General features: G+C 44.8%; 1 protein-coding gene across 3 annotated transcripts in view; it reads left to right on the top strand.

Moving 5' to 3' along the window:
* The window catches only part of LOC122686616 (ATP-binding cassette sub-family C member 4), a 189114-nt gene that overhangs the window by 16924 nt on the left and 148441 nt on the right, over nt 1-23749 (top strand). For all 3 annotated transcript variants that reach the window (XM_043891782.1, XM_043891780.1, XM_043891781.1), the window contains exons 2-3: nt 20534-20644; nt 21181-21301. In XM_043891782.1, the coding sequence (XP_043747717.1) occupies nt 20534-20644; nt 21181-21301 (232 nt within the window). The remainder of the gene's footprint in view (nt 1-20533; nt 20645-21180; nt 21302-23749) is intronic.

Genomic DNA, 23749 nt, shown 5'->3' with positions numbered 1-23749 from the left:
TAGGAAATCCCATGAACAGAGGAGCCTGGTGGACTAGTCCACGGGGTCTCAGAGTCAGCCATGACTGAGTGAATTAGCAGGTCAAGTCATCATATAGAAGCATCTGATGGTCATGCCTGAGGAGAAAAAAGGTTGGGCAGAAATACGAAGAGCTGAAGTAGGTTGTTAAGAAAACCCTAGAACCAGTTGGAAGAGGCATTGGAGAGAACAAGAGGGTCCATGGTGCTGCACCAGCGTCCTCTACCCTCCCAGAGGAACACAAAGAAATGCACCAGATGCTGCCTCAGTGAACCGGGTGCCTTTTATGTCAACCTACTGTTTTCAGTGACTTCCTCTGGGGAATTGAAGGCACAATGAGAGGCTGATATGATAGGTGGACCTGAAGAGTCATGACCCCAGGGGAAGGGACCAGGAACAAAAAAGCAGTAAGAGGGTGTTATTCAGGACTTCATGCCTGAGCCAAGTTGACCGCTACAGAGAGTCTGCACAAGACAGAATTGCACCCTGAAATTCACTCCTGTGTTGAAGGGGGCCCTTGTTTGTCCCTTCTGAATGAATCATCAGAATGAGAATGTCTAAAAATTAGAACTATGCTGTGTGGAGACTTTGGGGGGATAAAAGTTTGGAAATTTTGGGGAAGCTCCAAATAAGTGTTCTGAATAAATTGTTTTTGAAATAGAGACAATGAGTTGGAATTGATGCATCTTCCTGATTTTATTTTTTAATGGCAAAGTATCTGTTTTTCTTCTCCTTTTTGGGGACATAAGATCAGTGGGGTCACATATGAGGCATAGGTTTGTTTTTGTGTTAAGTATTTTGTGCAAGAATTTAGTTCTTCCCAGAATAGACTGCAATGTGTATTAGGGGATTTGGGGAAATGAAAACAATAAAGCCAGTGGCCTCATGGGGCTTGCACCCTCCACTGAAAGTAGAGGGGGTTGATTTAGATTTCTTATTTGGCTGAAATTTGTGGCAATTCCAACAGTGGTTGGCTGGAAGGTGCTTTTTTTTCCCCTGGCTATGGAAGGTTTTTCTTAAGTACACGAACAGTGTGAGATGTTGTCTCAGGTCCCTGATATTAAGCAGTCTGTACCTCTTTGAGGTCCTCCAATAATTTAGATTTCTCATGCATCCTAATTTGGGCTTCCCAGGTAGCTGAATGAGTAGTAAAGCATCTCTGCCTGCAAATGCAGGAGACGCAGGTTCATATTCCTGGATCAGAAAGATCCCCTGGAGGAGGACATGGAAACCGACTCCAGTATTCTTGCCTGGAGAATCCCATGGACAGAGGAGTCTGGTGTGCTACATATAGTCCATGGTGTCGCTAAGAGTTGGACCTGACTAAGTGAGCGTACGTGTACACACACACCCATGAATGCCAATTCAGATGGCTTTTTCTGGGCAGAGGCTTGCGATGAGAGTTCTTGGGTGAAGCTGAGGGGAAGGGTTGGAGCTTCCTGAATTATTAACCAGGCTTTGGTTTAGTGGTGATTGTAGGCTGAGGGAATCTTCTTCCCTTCTGGTTTCACACAAAGCCATGTCACGCTCTGTTCCCTGTTTCTCTTAGGCCTAATGTCTGTTGCGGTAAATAGCAAAGGAACATGGTTAAGTAAGCTTCACCTTAAACCTCAAAGAAGTTCCAATGCAAACTGGAGCTATTGTGGGAGTTATTGCCAAGTTCTCATCTGCTTCTTGCAAAATTTTGGACAAACAGGGTGATATTTATATGCAGGTTTTATAATCTCCGGACTGCTAGGATGTCCCGGGCTGAGGTGATGCAAATATTTGCCAAGGTTTTATACAGACAGACAGTCTGTTATAGCTGTGGTCTCAGAGAGTAAACAACTTCCACGTGGACTTCTGTGCAAGACTGGCATGGCTGGTGGGGCCTGTGTGTGAACCCAAGGCCCATGTGTGACCCCCTTGTCCTCTACTCCTTGGCCAGCTGTCGGTGTTCTGTGCTCTGGAGATCTCACTGTTGACAGCCCTGTCCTCTGACTCAGGGTGGCAGATACTGTTTTTAGTAGAACCCAGCCAACCAGTATCACTTGCACATAAAAGCAATCTGTCTGCAGCTGTCTCTGAATTCATTTGCTAGCTGCACTTTGAGACCAGAGTTAATCATAGGGCTGAGTTAAATTCTGTCATGGGTCAGGAGAGAAAGGGAGAAAGGCCAGCTGGCTATTTCTGGTTGGGTCTTTTTTGGGTACGTCTTCTACTGCTCATCACTGGACTGCTGTCTGAGGCATCAGAAAGGAGACCCTCTCCGGTGGGTGGCTCTGCAGACCAGCGGTATTGCCATCACCTGGAGCTTGGGCGAAATGTGTTCTCAGGTCCTGCCATAGGCTTAGTGAATCAGAAGCTGTATTTGACCAAGGTCTCCAGGTGATTCAAATCCATGGGGCAAGGCCAGGCTCCGCTCGTTGAAGCAGGTTCTGAGGGTGGAAGAGGAGAGTGTGGAGAAGGTGTGCTCATGGTTTTAAGGTCTGGGTCCTGTGTGTGAGTCACATGACCTTTTATCTCCCACATCACATGGTCTCACCTAGCTGCAGGGGGCCTGGGAAATAAGAGGCAGACCATGTAACAGGAGTAAGAAAAGGAAGGATCAGACTCAGAAATGGGCAAAGCAGTGGATTAGGTGAGCTACGCTGTGGATGGAGTTCAGCTGTAAACATTATGCCCAGTTTTCTTTTTGTTACTCCTTTTATCTTTTTCTTAACTCATTATACTAAAAGATTTAAAAAAAATATGCTTGTTGCTGTTGAGAGGAAAAGATTAATTTTATTTCTAAGCTCATATAACACCAATATTATTGTTGGGTGACTCACTTTTATAGAGGAAATAACCCAACATCTATAACTGATGTAAGATGTGGATTTCCCCCTAGTCTTCCCTTCCCTGTCATGATGGAAAATGGCAAGCATATATACAAAGCAGAGGGAGCACCCATCTGTGAGTGTCAGCAAGTGGACCGCCTCATGGCAAATCTTGATTCAACTCACTTCTGACTCACTTCCTGTCCTAAACGTGAACTGTCCTTTTTTTTTTTGCAAGTCTGATGAGTGAAGAATGGTGTCCTATAAAACTTATATGTTGAAACCCTAGTGCCCAGGACCTCAGAAAGTGACTGTTACTTGGACATAGGGCCCTCAAAGAGGTGATTAGGTGAAAATTAAGATGCTAGTGTGGGTGCTAATCCAGTATGACTGGTGTCCTTGTAAGAAGACAAATATTGGACACTAGTGATGAATACAGAGGAAAGGGGCCTGTGAAGACACACAGGAGGTGGCCGTCAGTAAACTAAGGGGAGAGACCTCTGAGGACACCAACTCTGCCAGCACCTTCATCTTGGACCTTTAGCCTCCAGAAATGTGAGCAGTTTCCATAATTTTAAGTCACAAAGTCTGTGGCATTTTATAGCAGCTCTAGAAAACAAATGTAAATGGTATACGGAATACAAATGGTACACCTACCGTTGCTGTGTTTCTTTTCCTTTTTAAAGGAAGAGCACTGTAACCTACTTTTCTTAATAAGTCTCTGTACACATTTGTTTTACAAGTCTTTGTAGGAAAGGGTCAATATGATTATATACACTCATACAGACCTGTTAAATTATCACATTGTATATAATCTCACTTCACTTTTTTTTTTTTACTGTGTCATACAAAAGGCACAGAATATTATAAAAATAAAGGCATAGCTTTAGAGAATTATTATTAACTTGATACCTTGTAAGTTAACCAGGTCATGAAAGAAGGTTCTGCCAGCTCTGCTTCCTGCCCTTCAATATTCTATTCCAGTCACAAGCCCTTCCCTTTCCTCAAAAAGAAAAATCAGCTTCAAATGCTTCAGGGTCTATATTTCTTTTAACTTTTCATCAGTTTACCCGTAGTGTATTTCTTTATTTTTTTTTGAGTTTTCATTGGTCTGCATACTTTGGGTTCACATTCTGCTTCTTTTTTGTAATGCAGTATTAATACAGGCAGCACCTTTTGGTAACTAACGCAGATCCTATATTTTTAAAATAGCTCTAAAATACTCTAGCATGTTAACATATTTTAGCAATATATCTGTTTTGGGGCACTTGCAATTTGGCTACTTTCTAAGGAAGTATTTCAAGTATAACCATCATATCCAGACTGATTCTTTAATTCTGAACCCTCTAACCCATTCATCCTGAAACTACCGATGAAAATACATATCTCCGCCCCAGGTGCTGGTCTATGCACTGGGGAGAGAAAGTGCTGGCCTTCTCTCCCAAGCTTCAGAGCTTAGCTCTGTGGAATAATTTCTAAAAGTTAAATTTCTAAGGCAAAGGATACACTGGCTTTGTATTAATAGCTTTAATGAAACCTATCTGGGTGGTTTTAAAGAAAAATTGGATCAGCTTGAAATATGCCAATCCTGTAATTGGGTCAGTGTTGACTTTGGAGGGAAAATAAAATTGGGTCTGGCATGGTGCCTTCGAATTATTCCGATTCCCAGCAAGGCTGATGTTTCCCCAACACTGATTACTGTTGGGTTTCCTCAACAGGTTGACCGTTTCTCTCTGTCATGGCCCCTTGGGTTTCCCTGTTGGCTCAGTGGTAAAGGATCTGCCTGCCATTGCAGGAGATGATCCCTGGGGATTCAGTCTCTGGGTCAGGAAGACCCCCTGGAGAAGGAAATGTCAACCCACTCCAGTATTCTTGCCTGGGGAATCCCATGGACAGAGAAGCCTGGCGGGCTACAGTCCATGGGGTCACGAAGAGTTGGACACGACTGAGCGACTCAGTAACAATGGCTCTTTACCAGTGAGGTAGGGCCCAGTTTGCTCCTCACAGGTTTGTCCCTGACTCAAGTCCTACCTTCTGCTTACTAGTGTGGCCCCAGGTGCTTGGAATTTGTCCGTCAAGAGCTTTTCTCCTACCTGCTGCTGGTTACTGATATCCATTTCCACAGTTGTGTGGAGGCTTAGACCTCTTCCACTTCTGAGCGAGTGGTCAGTGGTGGCCGGGCTGCTAGGCATGAGGGGTCACCAGTGACGGAGCCCTGTGCATCCCCTTTCAGTAGCTGGTCTGCTAGGCAGTATTTTGAATCCTTTGCCCATCCTTCCCTCAGGCATCCACCACAGGTAGATTCTAAGGTGAGGGAGAGATCTTGGACTTAACCCATTGTAAGCTTCCTCAGGCCAGGTACCTCAAAGCCCGAGTTTTTGCTTCTAGTTCAATCATTTAACTGACCTTGGCATCTTAGGCCTGTTTTCCTCTCTGGGGCTCTTGGACTGTACTAGGTTTTCCAAAGAGAGCTCTAGCTCCCATCTCCTATGATCTAATAATCATTTACCACCGCCCATGTTTCCTAGAAAGACAGTTCTCCGTGTGGTCCCTGACCAAATCCATGGGGAATGCTTGTTTAAAACGCAGATTCTTCATCTCCACCCCAGATCTGGGGGGTCCGAACCCCAGTGAATGGGGTCTGTGTTTATTTTGAACAGCTTCTCAGGTGATATCATTGTAGATTAAAGTGTGGGAAGTCTATCCTAGAGCGTGTGGCCACCAGGCAAGAGGAGGGAGCTCTTAAAACATTCCTAGTCTCTTCCTTCTGTGTTGGCAGAAGTGTACATAGTGATAGAAATAGGTCTAGGACCAAAGCTGTGTATCAGCTGAGGGGAGGATTGGGAGGTTGTGGGAGAAAGAGGTGGTCAAAACCGGGGGAGCCAGTTGGTGAGTGGACCTCTCGGCCAGCAGAACCTCGTCTCGAGGTGTGAGCTGATAATGTGTGATCATAAGCTCTAGCTAGGGTAGAGTCCCCCTTACACTGAAGTCTGGCCCCAACTCCCTGGAGCTGACCCAAGCCTCACAGGTGAAGGGCATGGTCCTCCACAAGACTGCCCTCTCTTCAGAAACCAGCTCTCAGTCCCGAGGTCCCCAGACCACCCTCATTTTTGACCAGCTGGCTACACATTTAGGGTTTCCCACCACCCCCTCCTGTTCATTAATTCATCGAAACAACCGAACACTGTTTTGTTATGGCAAACGGATTCAAATTGGAAGGGTGAGGTTTGAGAGGGTCCCAGTCTCTGAGCTTCCTTGTCTCACCCCAGTGGAAACAGGTCATGTCACCCTCCCAGCATATCAATGTGTCATGATACTCAGAGTATGGCCAACCAGGAAATCGCCCCCAAGATTTGGAATCCAGAGTTTCTGTTGGGGATTCATCATGTATGCATCACGAAATGGACCACTGGCTATGTGATTGATCTTGTCTTCAGATCCCCTGTATGAAAGTCAGACTGAAAGCGTGTGACTCACAAGTGCAACCTTCTAATCCCACGTTTGGTTTTCCTGGTATGGCGAGCCCCCATCTTGAGTCATCTGTTAGCATAACCTTTAGGGGCCCAGGCATGAGTCACCTTGTTAGCAAAAATTATCAGAGTTCACACTAATGTTAACTTAGAAAATTCCATGGATTTAGAGGAATGAGGACAAGTAGCAGTCACAATCTTTTTTTTTTCTTTTCTTTTTAGCTTTATTGAGCAAAATTGACAATTATAAGATACTTGCTTAACAGTTTGAGTTGATATATGTATGCATTGTGGAAAGATTCCATCAAGTTAACTAATATTGATACATCCATCACCCCCCATGGTCACCTTTTTTGGGTAAAAACATGTTATTTCTACTTTCTTAGCAAATTTCAGTTGTACAGTACAGTATTATCAACTGTATTCACCATGTTTTATTCATCTTATACATCATCAGACCTTATTCACCTTAGAACTTGAAAGTATGTATACTTTTACCAGCTTTCCCTTTTTATTCCCAGCCTCCCTCCAATCCCCTGGCAACCACTTTTCTTTTGTTTAAGTTTGACTTAAAAAAAAAGGATTCTGCATGCAGTATTTGTCTTTCTCTGACCTATTTCACAAAGAAAACATAAAGCCTTCTAGGTACATCCATGTTGTCACAAATAACAGGATTCCTTTTTTTAAAGGCTGAATAATATTCCGTTGTTTTTATGGGTATTGGGGTGAGCATATGTATGTGCGTATGTATGCATGCATACCTGTACATGTATATTAATATCACAATTTCTTTATCCATTCATTTGTCGTTGGACATGTAAGTTGTTTCCTTACCTTGAGTGTTGTGGCTAATGCTGCAGTGAACATGGGAATACAGGTATCTTTTTGAGATAAAGATTTCATTTCTTTTGGATGTTTACCCCAAAGTAGAATTGCTGGCCTGTATGGTAGTTCTATTTTTAACTTTTTGCAAAACCTACATACTGTTTTCCATAGTGGCTGCACCAGTTTACATTCCCACCAACAGTGTATGAGTGTTCCCTTTTCTTTATATACTCTGTAACACTTATTTGTCATCTTTTTGGTGACAGCCATTCTAACCTGTGTGAGGTGACATCTCAAAGTGGTTTTGATTTGTATTTTCCTAATGATTGGTGACATTAAGCATCTTTTCATGGGTCTGTTGGCCATCTTTATACTTTCTTTGGAAAAATGTCTATTCAGATCCCTTGCCTGGTTTTTAGTTTGTTTGCATGAAATATCTTTTTCCATTCTTACACTTTTAGGTTGTGTAAGCTGATGTTACTCTTATAGACAACATAAAGATGGGTCTTGTTTTTTATCCATTCAGTTACTCTGTCTTTTGGTTGGAGAATTTAGTCTATTTATATTTAGGAATTATTTGTAGAGGTGGGCTTACTGTTGCTATTTTGTTAATTGCTTTCTGGTTGTTTATGCTTTGTACCTTATTCTCTTGCCCTCTTTGTGATTGGATGCTTTTCTGTACTATGCCTCTGATTGCATGCATAACCGATTTACCCGTATAGGCTGTTTTAGGCCCAGGTTCGTGTGTTGTATTTAGTTGTTATATCTCTTTAGTATACTTCAATATGGACTAACTCCAGTCGTTCACGTCCTTGACAGTTTTGAAAAATATAGACCATTATGGTGCAGACTGTTCTTCAATTTGGGTTTGTCTGATATTTCTTCATAGCAGGAATAGTGAGAGAATACAGTACTCAGTAAATCTTAAGCACCTGCTATCCACTTGCCTCATTTCTGGATGGTAACTTTTGTCACTTGATTAAGATGGTGTTTGCCAGGTTTCTCTATGTATTAAGTAATTTATCAGCTGAAGCACTGCCCTCTGCAGTGTCATTAGAATATAGTAATGTAGTTGATTTTTTTTTTTTTTTGGTCTATCCTACAAATCTGATATAATAGTATTGTCTTCAGTCATTGAAAAAGTAGAAAGTAAAAAATTGAAAAAGTAGAAAGTTGGACTTTTTACTCTTGTAAAACTGTGTGTATTTGTTACTTCTCTACCTGTGTTTTTCCCCTCTTTCGTTAGCTGTTTGCATCATTACTAATAGTTCAGTGAGCCATCTATTTCCTACATTTTGTTTTATTGAGAATGAACTTAATGTGTCTTTTGCTGGTGAGCAGAGTTGCTCATAGATATAGTTTTTTATACATTATTATATAGAACATATATTACAGAGTTTTTAATATTACTGGCATGTTGATCTTAAGGAATTTAATTAAGAATTAACTTGAGGACTTCTGGTGGTCCAGCAGTTAAGAATCTTGTCTGCCAGTGTCAGGGACATGGGTTTGATCCCTGGTCTGGGAAGATTCCATCTACATGCCACGGAGCAGTGAGTCCCATGTGCCGCAACTCGCTGCCAGTGTTGAAACTACTGAAACCCATGTGCCTGGAGCCTGTGCTCTGCCACCAGAGAAGCCCAGGTACACAATGAAAAGTAGCCCCCACTGGCCACAACTAGGGAAAGACCGTGTGTAGCAATGAAGACCCATTGCAACCAAATTAATGTTTAAAAAAAGAAATTAATTTGATATAGAGTTACTATTTCAGTTTATATTATGTAAGATAATAACGTGATTTGGGTTGCAGTGTTTAATTGGTTGGACTTTCTAGGGTTAACTAGTAATAAGATGTTGAATTTTAAATTAATCATTGATTGACCTGGGTTATCTCTTATGGTAGTCTGGTAGAGCTCCAGAATTAGGACCAAGCAGAGGACAACCAAGGTTAGTGGTACTAGAGGGGAGTAAAGCTTCAACATCAAGTTCAATATAATTTATGTCAGTGAAGCTACATGAATTAATGAAGTAATTGTATTGGTCACACCTACTTAATATTTCAAATTCAATGCCTAAGTATACTCTCCTTGCCTTCCACAGTCCATTGTCTCCAAAATGGCTTAAAAGATTCCACAATTTCTATGTATATGCGTTAGTATACTATATTGGTGTTTTTCTTTCTGGCTTACTTCACTCTGTATAATGGGCTCCAGTTTCATCCATCTCATTAAAACTGATTCAAATATATTCTTTTTAATGTCTGAGTAATATTCCATTGTGTATATGTAGCATAACTTCCTTATCCATTCGTCTGCTGATGGGCATCTAGGTTACCTCGCCAGTCCAGGTTGGAGGCATGAGACGAGTGCTCAGGACTGGTGCACTGGGATGACCCAGAGGGATGGGATGGGGAGGGAGGTGGGAGCGGAGATCAGGATGGAGAACACATGTAAATTCATGGCTGATTCATGTCAATGTATGGCAAAAACCACTACAATATTGTAAAGTAATTAGCCTCCAACTAATAAAAATAAATGGAAAAAAAAGATTCCACAATTTCCTGTTACTTTTCCTTGTGACTCAGCTGGTAAAGAATCTGCCTGCAATGCAGGAGACCTGGGTTCGATCCCTGGGTTGGAAGATCCCCTGGAGAAGGGAAAGGCTACCCACTCCAGCATTCTGGCCTGGAGAATTCCATGGACTGTATAGTCCATGGGAACATGAAGAGTCGGACACGACTGAGCGACTTTCACTTCACTTCACTTCAGGATAAGTCAACATCTTTTTTCTTATTTAAATAATTCTTTCAGTATTTTAAGTTGTAGCTTGATCAGTAATACAGATACCACTTTAAGTACTGACAATAGAACACAGAGACTTAGTTAGTGAGGAATGCACAATAGCTTTCAGAAATTATAGGCTACAACACCTAAGATTTAAGCTGCCCCGGCAATTAGGGAGCAATTTGAAGATTGGCTGAAGCTGGTAAAACATCTGTCTGCGGTATAGGATACCTGGGTTTGATTCTTGGGTAGGAAAGATTTCCTGGAGAAGGGAATGGCAACCCAATCCAGTATTCTTTCCTGGGGAATCCCATAGACAGAGAAGTCTGGCAGGCCACAGTGCACAGGGTCACACAGAATCATATACAACTGAAGTGATTGAGCACGCACAAAGAATGGACCTCCCTGGCAGCCCAGTGGTTAAGACTCTAAGCTTCAAATGCAGGGGGATGGGTTCGGTCTCTGGTCAGGGAACTAAGCTATCCCACATGCCATGCAGTGTGGTCAAAAAAAAAAAAAGAACACCCCACAGAACCTCACATTTGTAATTGGTTGAAGCCACTTGTCAAAAGAGCAGTAACGACTTCACCTCCCTTCATCCTATTGTACTCCATGCAAATACTTTTTGTTGGTTTTATTTTTCTGGACAGCTTCTTTCCTTTTCCTCCCGTCTCCTTAGTGAATGCCAAGTGATTCTTCTGGACTCAAGCTTTGTTCTCCTGGAAATACTCCCTAACCTCCCTCTAGCAAATGGTTCCCAAACCTGGCTGATGACTGGAACTGTCTAATGGGGTCTTTAAGAAGACCACCCATTGGGTTCCATCTTGGCTCACTCTGATTCATTCATTTGGGATGGGGCTCTGGATACCTGTTGGCCTTTATTTAAAAATAACCCAATCTGAGCTTGCAAATTTGACTGTGGTTGGGACTGTTGGTATAAATACCAGAAAGAAGTGTGTCAAAGCACACTCTATGGCAGGGTCTCAAACTTGAGCCGGCATCAACATCACCTGGAAGGCTTGTATAGATGGCTTGAGCCTTACTCAGTGTAGGTCAGGGTTGGGACTGAGAATTTGTTTTTCTAATGAGGAGTTACAGGATGCTAATCTTGCTACACTGGGGACCACAGTTTGAGAACCTGTTCTGTACAGAAGATGTGTAAGCTGGGGGATTGATCCTTTTATCCCTATCGCAAAAGCCAAGAAGCAGATCTTGTGTGCATAGCTCAAAACCTCACTCACCACTTCATATCTTAGTGATATGTTAACGTTGATCCCTTCCCTTTGCTGCTGGAGGACAACTGAAAGTGTTAGTTGCTCAGTCGTGTCCAACTCTTTGCAGCCCTGTGGACTGTAGTCCACCAGGCTCCTCTCTCCATAGAATTTTCCAGGCAAGAATACTGGAGTGGGTTGCCATTTCCTTCTCCAGGGGATCTTCCCTACCCAGGGATCGAACTCTGGTCTCCTTCATTGCAGGCTGATCATCTGAGCCACCACTAATAGTGATGTGTTTATATCATAATCCTCGATTTGTTGGCTAAGGGCCTCCTGCCAGTATCCTGTGACTACTGTCTGGCTACTCTCTGGGGCCAACCTTTGAAGAAAAGTTCTACACCTTTTCCAGAAAGACAGACTAGGGCAGTCGTTCTGATCCAGGAGATTTTGCTACCCAGGCATTTGTCGCTGTAGGTTGTCACAGTTTGGGGTGAGGAGATACTACTGGCCTCTGGAGGAAATAGTCCTGGGATAGTGCTCACCCTCCTACAAAGCACAGAAGTGCCTCCCACAACAAAGAACCATACAGCCTGAGATGTCAGCATTGCTGAGCTGGAGAACTCCTGCCTTAGAGGAAACGGTTCTAGTGAGGTGGTTGGTTTAGCTGCTAAGTTGTCTTGTGACCTTATGGACTATTATAGCCCACCAGGCTCCTGTGTTCATGGGATTCGCCAAGCCAAGAACACTGGAGTGGGTCGCCATTTCCATCTCCAGGGGATCTTCCTGACACAGGGATCGAACCAGGGTCTCCTGCATTGCTGTTGGATTCTTTACCCCCTGAGCCACCAAGGTCTTACTGTGAGATCTTTCTGCGTGCCTCTCAGCTGTCCCTCACTCCAGCCCCTGCTCTTGGACTCACTGACCCAGGTATCCCTATTTCTGTAGCCCCCCCACCACCACGCCCTGCCTCACCAGCCCTGCCCAGGCTGGGCCACAAAAGCCTCCAGTAATCAGGGCTGGCAGAAGCTGCAGGGAATATTAACCAGTGGTTAATAATTCGCCACAGCTAAAAGTGCTTTAAAATGCATAATTTGTTCAACAATAAATGACTTACTTGAGTGGGTTGAGGGCACTTGAATGATTAACTGGCCTCAGCAGACCTGCACATTCCTCTTTCATCAAGAGATGTAGAGAGCATATGTGAGTGCTCTTCGCTGCTGTTTCTCCATCAGAGGGTCATCCATTGACTCTGCCGAGTTCTGAGTGACTCACTTGGTGCCAGGCCCAGTGAATTGCCAGGGATCCACTGGGTCCTGCCCTCGTGGAGCTCTTACTCCAGGAGAGGAGAGGGACAAAATAAATAAGTGCATTATTTTTTTTTCTCTCAACAAATAGATTGTGGTAAATGGTAAAAAGAAAGCTGGAAGAAGGAAATAGAAAAGCTGGATCTGCTTCTGTAGACAAGGCAGTCCAGGCCTTTCTGTGGCGGCAGCAATTGGCTTGAGACCTGGGAGAGAAAAGGTGTTAAGTAATCCTGGGGAAAATGAGCAAAGAAAGTCTATTCCCGGGAAAGGGCACAGCAGTCAGGAGCCAGGCGGGCTCTTGGAAACACAACAGGTCAGCGTGACTGGAACACTGCATGAAGAGACTGGACACTGAGCGAAGTGGGGTGGTGAGAACCTGGAAAGGTCATAGCATGTCTTTGCTAATTTTTCCTTTCATTCAGTATTGAATTTCTTTTTTATTTATTTTTTAATTATTTTTGAAAATTTATTTTAATTGGAGGCTAATTACAGTACTGTAGTGGTTTTTGCCATACATTGACATGAATCAGCCATGGGTGTACATGTGTTCCCCATCCTGAACCGCCCTCCCCATCCCATCCCTCATGGTCATCCCAGTGCACTGGCCCCGAGCGCCCTGTCTAATTTTCTTTTTTTAAAATGCTCCACAAGTTACTGTAATTTCTGGGAAGATGTGCCAATGTTTCTGGGGCTTTGTGTACTCCTGGGGCATCCGTGAACCCTCCTGAGAGTGTGGGTCCGCCCAGAGGGCCATTGCCCTTTATAACATAAGTACTTGGCTTCTTTTACATGTCACTTCCTTCTCACTCTGTGGGAAACAGCTGACCTGGACTGGCCGCCAAGTGTGAGCTGGGGAGGGACGAAAGCCCTCAGAGGAGGTTTTTAACCAAGTGGCTGAGTGTTCACCGAGCTTCTCTGTGTCCCAGGGGCAGTACTGGTCACGGAGTATGTGAAACGTCTGTGAGGCTGTCTGCCCTCGAGGGAGCCCCAGTCTGTTGTGGAGATGATGGCCCTAAGGGCATCTTGTGCGTAGTGGACAGTCGTCAACACCACTGTTGTTCAGACAACATTGCAACCCATTAGTGCAGCCGGAAATTAATCATATTTCAACTGGTATTTCTTTGTTTTTAAAAACAATTTTAAAAATGTGTGGTAAAATATACAACATGATATGTACCACTGTAACCATTTTCAAGTGTACCCTTGAGTGGCAGCAGTGATGTTTCATTCCCATGCAACTGCCATCAGTGTCCACAGGGTTCTTTTCATTGGTAACGATGGAATGTTACTGCAGCTCCCCATTCCCCTCCCCTAGCCCCCTGGTGGTCACCATCCTGCTGTCCCTCTCATTTTGACTCTTTTGGGTACTGCATATACGTTGAATCCTATGGTGTTCTCAGTGTGACGGCTTATTTCACTTAGCATAATATCTTCAAGTTTCATCTGTTGTAGCCTGTGTCAGAATTTCCTATTTTCAGGGCTCAGGAATATCCCAGTGTGGGCTTCCCTGGTGGCTCAGTGGTGAAGAATCTACACCTGCCAATGCAGGCGACCCAGGTTCGATCCCTGGGTCAGTAAGATCCCCTGGAGAAGGAAATGGCAACCCACTTCAGTATCCTTGCCTGGGAAATCCCATGGACAGAGGAGCCTGGTGGGCTACAGTCTGGGGGTAGCAAAGGAGTCGGATACGAGTTGGCTACTAAACAACAAAACAATACTCTAATGTACGTGTGTGTACACATTTTGGTACTTTCTTTCATCATTGTCCTCTTGGGTCACTTTCACCTTTTGGATACTGTGAGTGAGTAATGCTTCTGTCATTATAGTTATACCACCTGGCATTTCTTCTGTAATGAAGTAGGGTAGAATAGGAAATATCAGGGGAAATGTGCCCATAGCATGGGCAGACCCAGAGCACTGATAAAGCCTGAGGTGCAGCTTCTGTGAGCTCTGTGAGCCTACATTAAGCTACATGCTGCTGCTGCTGCTGCTGCTAAGTCGCTTCAGTCGTGTCCGACTCTGTGCCTACCAGGCTCCGCCGTCCTGGGATTCTCCAGGCAAGAACAGTGGAGTGGGTTGCCATTTCCTTCTTCAGTGCATGAAAGTGAAAAAGTGAAAGTGAAGTTGCTCAATCATGTCCGACTCAGCGACCCCATGGACTGCAGCCTACCAGGCTCCTCCGTCCATGGGATTTTCCAGGCAAGACTACTGGAGTGGGGTGCCATTGCCTTCTCTGAAGCTAAATGCACCAGTGTTTATTTCCCACTTTGAGCAATCTGTGAAGGCATCAGGATAACTCTCAGTTCTGTAGCCTTGAGTTAGGCGGGTTCTTTTAACTAAGAAAATGTGACTTCATGTTCATATATTTTTATTTCAGCTTCTGGAATGGTTCTTTGCCCTAAGTCAAGTAGTTTCTTTGCTATGCTTTGTGGTTTCTCAAATCCCAATGAAGAGCCATCAAAGGCTTCTGTCATTCCTCATGTCAGCGGGGATACCTGGAACTTGGAACCAAAGCTCTGTCATTCCTCATGGGCGGAGAAGTTGAATAGTTTGGAAGGAAGCGTTTGATTGGAACAGGCACTGAGAGCCTGATATTCAGAGGCGAGTTAGCACCAGGCAGTCAGGGGCTCAGAGGGACTTTGGTGATGACGGAGTCCTGTATCTAGTGGTGGCCTTTCGTGCTGCGCTAAGTAGATGAGGTTGATCACCTGCTGGATGTGAGGTCCCTTACTTGTTAGTTCCAACCAGCACTGTTTTAATCCCTTCAAAACCTTGGGAGGTGGCCAGCGTGAGTAATATTTTACTCGTGATTCCTTGTTTTATTCTCAGTGTTAACTGAACTGTGTCCAAAATGTGTCAAAATAATTTTTTTTTTTTTGAGAAGGGCATCAGGGTAGTTACCCACCCACGATAGTTGTAGATTGTCGGTGTTGGTTGTAGTGTGGGAAAAAGTGTTGGGAAGGTGTGTGGTGATAAGACAAAGGACACTATGAAGACGCAAAAGGCATGGATTAGCTGGTGGTGAGAAAAGGGAGACAAGAAGGCCTGGAAGCTGTGAGGCAGGAAAGTTTTGCCAGCCGCACGGGCTGGGAGGGCCCTCGTGGGCCCCAGGGCAGAGGGTGTGCAGGGAGCTGGAGAACCTTGGGGAGGGAGGGGTAGCCTGCACTACCACTTAGCTTAGCGCAAGGACGAGAAAATGGAAAAGTTAAAGAGCCCCTTGATGAAAGTGAAAGAGGAGTGTGAAAAAGTTGGCTTACAGCTCAACATTCAGAAAACTAAGATCATGGCATCTGGTCCCATCATTTCATGGCAAATAGATGGGGAAACAGTGGAAACAGTGAGAGACTTTATTTTTTGGGGCTCAAATTGCTGCAGGTGGTGACTGCAGATGGTGCTACAGATGGTGACTATTACTCCTCGGGAGAAAAGTTATGACCAACCTAGACAGCATATTAAAGAGCAGAGACATTACTTTGCCAACAAAGGTCTGTCTAGTCAAAACTATGGTTTTTCCAGTAGCCATGTATGGATGTGAGAGTTGGAAAGAAAGTTGAGTGCTGAAGAATTGATGCTTTTGAACTGTGGTGTTGGAGAAGACTGAGAGTCCCTTGGACTGCAAGGAGATCCAGCCAGTCCATCCTAAAGGAGATCAGTCCTAAATATTCATTGGAAGGACTGATGTTGAAGTTGAAACTCGAATACTTTGGCCACCTTATATGAAGAACTGACTCATTTGAAAAGACTCTGATGCTGGGAAAGATTGAAGGTGGGAGGAGAAGGGGACGACAGGTTGAGATGGTTGGATGGCATTGCTGACTCAATGGACATGAGTTTCAGTAAACTCTGGGTGTTGGTGATGGACAGGGAGGCCTGGCGTGCTGCGGTCCATGGGGTCGCAAAGAATCAGACACGACTGAGTGACTAAATTGAACTGAACTGAAAGAACAAAGGAAAGAAGGTTCTAGCTTGAGCTTTGCCACTGAAGTATGGCTAATTGGATTTGGCCGAGGGCCACTCGGGGAAAGCCAGGGAGGTGACCCGTTTTGAAGATAGCTCCCCAGCAGCGTGGGTGTTCTGACGTCATTCTGGATGGGTTCCAATGTGGTCTGTGCCAGGTGCCGTGGCACACGAGGCTCATGGAGAGGCCATGCAGTGTGTGAGTAGTCATTTCCCTGAGGGAGGTGTGCCCTCTGGGACAGTGAGGAGGGGATGCTGCTGCTGGATGGAGATGCTGGTGGGGGGGGAGGAATGGTGGGTATCCTGGGGGGAGGACCACTCTTGGAGGAACTGGCTTGGAGGGAGGGCTTACTTGGCAGTGACGGAATTGTTGAGCAAACGCTGTCAGTGACAAATTGGAGTCAGGGTGCGAATTGACTCAGGTCTCCCCATCTAGCTCTTTTGTTCAGGTGGGGACACATACTTTAGCATCCTGTCAGTCAGCATGCCATGTGATGGAAGTGAAAACCTTCATCCCTTGATGGTACCCAGAGGGCTTGGCTTGGCTTTCTGAGATTTGGGGCTGTGAAGGGCTTCGTGAGGGTCCTTAAATCAAGAACCGTGGGGAAAGAAATCTGCCTAGTTGAGCACCGTCATCTGTTTTTTGCTGGGGCTTACATGGAAATTACTCAAGAGCGTTGCCGTGGTGATGGCTGTTCTTTGTCTGATCTGACTTGGTTGTGTTCAGAGCATCACTGACCGTTTCAGTTGATCCCTCAGCAGCACAGGTGAGTGTTGTTATCTCCAGGTGTTATCCGCATTTGCTGCAGGCCAGTGTCGAGAAGTTCTGTGGCTAGTTGAAGCTCCTGCAACCAGAACATGGCACAGTATCATTACATTAAAAAAAATTGTGATAAATGCATGCAACATAAAATTTTGCCACCTTGACCATTTTTAAAGCATGTGGTTCAGTAGTGTGAAATACATTCACATTGTTGTACAGTTTCCAGAACTCTCTTCATCCTACATTCGTGTGTAGTTAAACAATAACTATCCACTCCCATCCTGCCCCTGGCAGGCATCTGGCCACTTGGTTTCTCCCTGAATTTAAGTACTTCCTGTAAGTGGAGTCCTGCAGTATTTGTCCTTTGTGACCACACTATTTTACACTCCCACCAGAAGTGTGCAAGGGTTCCAGTTTCTCCACTTCCTTCCCAACACTTATTATTTCTTCCACTCTCCTCTCCCCCTTCCCTCCTTTCCTTCTTCTAATAGCCATCCTAATATATGTGAGGTCGCACCTCATTGTAGTTTTCATTTGCATTTCCCTGACAATTAGTGATGTTGAGACACTTACCCCAGGCAAGCAGAGTTTTAAAGAGGGCCTTTCAGGGTTATGTCCCAAAGCTAATTCCCTGAGCATTTTCTGTAGGGAGGGCTGCTGCAGCAGCTGCTGCTAAGTCGCTTCAGTTGTGTCCGACTCTGTGCCCATAGACGGCAGCCCACCAGGCTCCCCCGTCCCAGGGATTCTCCAGGCAAGAACACGAGTGGATTGCCATTTCCTTCTCCAAGGCGTGAAAGTGAAGTTGCTCAGTCTTTGCGATCCCATGGACTGCAGCCTACCAGGCTCCTCCATCCATGGGATTTTCCAGACAAGGAGTACTGGAGTGGGGTGCCATCACCTTCTCTGTGTAGGGAATGACTGTAGGATAAAGGGCCAAGCATGTTTCAAACTTGTGTAGTGGTGATGCTCACAAATCTGTACTTTTGTTTTGGAAGGAAATTGAGACCTAGAGATATTAAGGGTTATGGAGGTGCTGAACTGAAGGGGATGAAGTGGAGTGAGGCTGTAGTTGAGACCTCGGGTCTTCAGGACCACTGCTGAGACTGGAATCCTGGACTGAGGTTCTTTAGAGATGCCAGGAGGCCAGGGTGAGCAAAATTTGAAGCTCAGTCTCTCTTATGGCTTCTTTGATAATTCAAAGAAATTTCATTTATTCAACAAAGAATTCTTGAGTATCTCTTTACCTGTATTATGCTAGGAATAATGCAATAAATAAGAGAAATGTGGTCTCTGCTTTCATGAGTGATTATCATCTGGCTTTGGAAATTTCCTTACCCTGGCAAAACCAGTAGATGATATTCATCTTTGGGCTTTCTTTGCATATTAATCATTATCATTTAAATGACACATAATTGGTTTGAATAAGGTTTTTTAGTCTTTTGTACAGTTACTGTTTTTTCCATCAATAATTTGTAGAGGGATAATTTGAGACTATGTAAATATAATTCACATTAAACTTTCACACTAGTTTTAACTTCCGTTGATCATTTTCTGACTATTTCTGATCATTTTCTGACTTCTATTGTTCCCTCTATATTTGTTTCTATTCTAGAATGCAGATTTTCCCTTCTCCTATTTATGAAGCAGTAAAGAGTCATGGATTTTTTCATTATTTAATGGGTTATCACTCATTGACACTTATTTAACATCCTAGTATCCCAGATTTGGCTAGCAAAAGTACCTTAGGCTGGCTTCTTTGTCCTTTTGACACATCCTTATGATTCCTTGAGCTGTTTATTTTATGAGGCAAGTTGTCCCAAGCTTATCTTATACTTTCATGCCTGTTGGTCTCAGCCTATCAATCATGATGCTGTTGCTGGGAATGCTTGGGACTCTGTTCACCTGGGCCCTTTCTCATTACAGCAGCCCCCACAGACATTTTCCCCATCGGAGCCCCTGCTGTGGCTGGACTGGTCCTTGTGTTCTTGATTATGACCATCAGGGAACTTTGAAATGAAGTTTATTACGCACATGTCCTGGAGGGTACAAGGCATGCCTGGGGCCACACAGCAAGGTCCTAGGGAGAGAGCAACATGGATCATGAGCGAACCTGGACCTGTGCTTCTGACTTGTTGGAGTCAATGGCTGGGTACTTGAGGTTTCCAGTCACTATCTGTTGATAATTAAGACATGAGTGAGAATTAAAGTACAGGAAGGGAGAAATAAGCAGTCTGTTATCAGAAATAAGGTGGTCTGTTAGCAGGTCAATCAGAGCTTTCTGAAAAAGGGAACTTCAGGAGTAGGGTGGCCTGGCTCCTTACCTAGCTGTATAGTGGCCTGTGTTTATTCCAGTTGAAGTCTCCAAAGTGAGTGTCTCCAAGGCATAATGTCAGGTGCTTGCATTATGATCAAAAAAAGCTAATTGTCAGCTGCTAGTACATATTGTCAGCGAATATTTTAGTACTTCCCTGGTGGCTCAGTGGTAAAGAATCTGCCTGCCAATGCAAGAGACTCAGGTTTGATCCCTGGGTTGGGAAGATCTCCTGGAGAAGGGAATGGCAACCCACTCCAGTATTCTTCCCCGGAGAATCCCATAGAGGAGCCCGGTGTACTAAATAAAGTCTGGGGTCACAAAGATTCAGACACAACTGAGTGACTAACAGTACATATTGCAGCAACATTGGAATCAGCCATTGCTTCAGGGAACCCTGGTTCCTCTTAGAAAGAATATTAAAAAGCAAAAGTCTGGGCGAAGGGGACCGAGAGGCACAAACTTCAGGTTAAATAAGTCATGACGTCCAGCATGGTGACTATTGTTGCTAATAATGTGCCACCTATTTGAAAGTTGCTGAGAGTTGTCCTTAGAAATTCTTATCAGAAAAGAACAAATTGTAATAATGTATGTTAAAAAGCAAAAACACCAAGATCTGGGGGCTTGAATGATATTTAGTACCAATGTGTTCTTGCTTCCAGGGTCTTTCACCATGTAGAGTTAGGGACTATGTGTATATGTGTGTGTGTGTTTTCCCCGTATTTCTATATATTTAAATTTCTAAATATTTAAAAGTGAAAGTGTTAGTCTCTCAGTTGTGTCCAACTTTTTGTGACCCTCCCCCGCCATGGTCTGTAGTCCATCAGACTCCTCTGTCCATAGAATTCTCCAGGCAAGAATACTGGAGTGGGTATTCTTTCAGGATTTCCTTCTCCAGGTTATCTTCCCGACCCAGGGATCAAATCTGGGTCTTCCACATTGCAGGTGGGTTCTGAGCCACCTGGGGACCTATTTCTGTAGACCTCTTTTTAAAAACAAACAAACAAAGCCTGGCAGAGTGGGATTCTGATTAGACAAAGATGTGTAGTTTGGATATATGTCATTCTCTGTTTCTCTTAATTTTTAACAGGTGGCTAAATCCCTTGTTTAAAATCGGTCACAAACGGAGATTAGAAGAAGATGACATGTACTCGGTGCTTCCAGAAGATCGCTCCCAGCACCTTGGAGAAGAGCTGCAAAGGTGAGCACAGGCAGCAGGGAGAAGGGGAGGAAGAGGGAATTTCCACGAGCTGAAGGTGTGGGGTGTGGGGTGGGGCGCTTTGCCTTCCTCTGGGTACTTCTGAGCCTCTTCTCCTGACACTGCATGCTCACCCCCTCAGGCTGACCCTGGGCTTAGCCCACTTTGGAGGGCTGACCCCTGTGCGTTTGTGGACGTGGAGGGAGCCTGCAGTCATGGCCCGGCAGGCCGATCTCTGTCCCTGGAGGTGGGGCCCCTGGAGGAGGGAGTCTGCCCTCTTGAGCTGCTCATGGTGCTGAGAATCCAGCAAAACTTGGCAGGAACTTGTTTCCCAAGACTGGGGCTCTCCCCTCAAGGTCTGTTTTTCTGGTGCTTCAGTCTGTACCGCTCATCTTTCAGGAGCCCTGTGAGCAATTTGCCAGCATCTGTGGGGCAGCCACAGAGTGCCCTGTGGTGAAGGCTCATCTTCCACTCTGCCCCTCCCCCGTTTTCCCTTCAGTGGACACCTGTTCTTTATTGTGTTTTGTTTCTCATTGCAGGTACTGGGATCAAGAGGTTTTAAAAGCTGAGAAAGATGCACGGAAGCCTTCTTTAACAAAAGCAATCATCAAGTGTTACTGGAAATCCTATGTAGTTTTGGGAATTTTTACATTAATTGAGGTAAAAGCTTTTACATACAGTGCATTGATTTTCAGTGTATGTGGTTCACTACTGAGATGGATGAGACCTGTGGGGAGAGAGGTCAGAGGATAAAATGTGTCTATGAAAACTTGTCTGTGATGTAGCTCAGTGGTTGATGTATCTTTATAATAAACAGATGCTTAAAGTACTGGACCTCCGGGGATTACTCTTTTCCTTTTAACTGATTAAAACATAGTGTTATGGAAGGATGACACTGAAAAGAAGAATTTTATGCCATGTTAGAGTGTTCTTGATGTTCAGTATGAATGCTAAGAGTGGTCCTTGATCAAAAGAAGATCCTGCAACCTCAAGGAGTATGGGCCCTGTGGTTTTGAGGAAGTAAACTTGGATCTGAGCCCAGGATACATGTGTGTGTGCTCAGTTGCTTAGTCATGTCTGACTCTTTGGGAAACCTTGGCCTAGTTGTCTGCCAGGCTCCTCTGTCCATGGAATTTTCCAGGCAAGAATACTAGAGTGAGTTGCCATTTCCTTCTCCAGGCGATCTTCCTGACCCAGGGGTTGAACCCACATCTCCTGCATTACAGGCAGATTCTTTTTTTTTTTTTTAATTAGTTGGAGGCTAATTACTTCACATACAGGCAGATTCTTTACCACTGAGTCACTTGGGAAGCCTTGAGCCTAGAAGACATTTTACAGGCTCTCAGCAAATGATTCTTAACTTGCCCAGGTCACATCTGATAAATGGTTTCTTAAGAAGGGATTGTCACCTCTCCCCTTCCTATGGAACAGAACCTGGGGCCCTGCATCTGGGCGGGAGCTGCCAGAGCTCCCAAAAGCACACCCTTCCCTGGGCTGCCCTGTCCCCATGGGCCAGGTCACCCAGGTCAGAGCCCTCCTGTGGGGAGGAGCTCCAGCTTCACCCTAAATTCTGTGCACCCTCCATGCTGGTTTCTGTCCCTCACTGTGGAGCTGGTCTGCTGGTTGAAGGGGGATCCTGGTAGCCTGGCATTGGCAGAGGGTGGAGGACGGGATGTGCAGGGCAAACCAGGGTAGAAAGCCATGAGGTCAGTGACCTCCGTGACCCTGAAGATCCTCAAGAACCCCACAGAGGACAGTCCCCCTGGGGACACAGTGCCGGCAGCCCCCTGTTCTGGCTGACCTGCTGGAGGTCTGCTGCAGACCCCCCTGGGTGGCTTGTGCTCTCCGTGGTGCCTTAGCGCTGCCTTAGGGACACGGGCGGGCTGTGAGTGTGTGAGGGCAGGAGGGATGGAAGATGCAGTTGCTGTGAAAGGGGGGGTTTTAGGTGGAGAAGGTGGTGAGTTATCCTCAGTCCATTGTGTTGGAGTGAGGTGGGTGAGCCAGGTGGCAGGTGGGCGGTGTGGCTCTTGTTTAAAGGCTGTGTTGCACTGCGGGCAGTGGGCAGCTGGGTAGGTGAAGCCCACCCCACACAACTGGAGAGACAGGGAATCTGTCAGCTCCCAGGTGACTGGGTGGTCCTGGGAGGTTTAATTCTTGATGACAAAGGTGGGTTGGCCTTTGCTACAAGTGAATGAGCTTGTGACTGTTCTGATGACTTAAGTTCTAAACATCCATCCATGCTGTTATGAAAGCATTCCAGACTGGCTCCTTGAGATGGACCAGGGAGGGGAAAGGCAGTAGGTCATGGATAGTGGCTATGTTGGGACATCGATGATCTGCACAGAGGTGGAATCTTCTATGTTGTTCTTTTAGTACATGTGCCAAGTTGCTTCCCATGAATCTGGGAACATATCTGTTCAGTGAGAATGAGAACTCCAGGTCAGTTACCAGAGTGTGGAGCAGTTCTCCTGTTGTCTCCTGGTGTCTGAATACACTTTCCCACATGCAGGGTGTGTCCCAGGCCTGAGGTCTTAGGGTGGGAACCAGACAGTCCCTGGGAGGGTAGCAGATGAATCAGGTGAAACTGGGCTTTCTCCCAGGAGGGAGGTTTCTTGATCTTGCTGTGTTGCGACCTTGGTGGTTTAAAGCATAAAACTCTAGACAGTGGCCTGTATTTCCTAGGTGACTCTTCCTATATTCCTAGGTGACTGGCATACAGTGCTCACTCTAAATTTATGTCCTTAGGACACTGGTAGAACTGGTAGAACTCTTAGTTCTGATCCATTGGAATTCAGGGACTTCACGGTCATTAAAGCTCAAGGAGAAGTAAACCTTGAATTTTTTGTTGTTGTTGTTGGCAGTCAAAAGAAGTTTGAAATCTAGCATAAACACTCCTCTTCCTTGACTTGCCTTTTGACATACTGCTGTTTTGGAGAAATGAGAAATCATTTCTTATGACGAAGCTAGTAAGGATCTGATTTTAGAACTCATTTTCAGGTACTTTTGGGTTTTCAGTGATTAAAGCTACTGAGAAAAGTGCAATGAACGTTAGTTAAATAATTGATTTTATGAAGCAGCTTTCCATTTTTTGATCTTCTATCTTTGCTG

The sequence above is a fragment of the Cervus elaphus genome, chromosome 30, assembly GCF_910594005.1.
Source record: "Cervus elaphus chromosome 30, mCerEla1.1, whole genome shotgun sequence".
NCBI lineage: Eukaryota > Metazoa > Chordata > Mammalia > Artiodactyla > Cervidae > Cervus > Cervus elaphus.
Note: the sequence above shows the minus strand (reverse complement) of the source record. Positions and strands in the feature narration are given on the sequence as shown.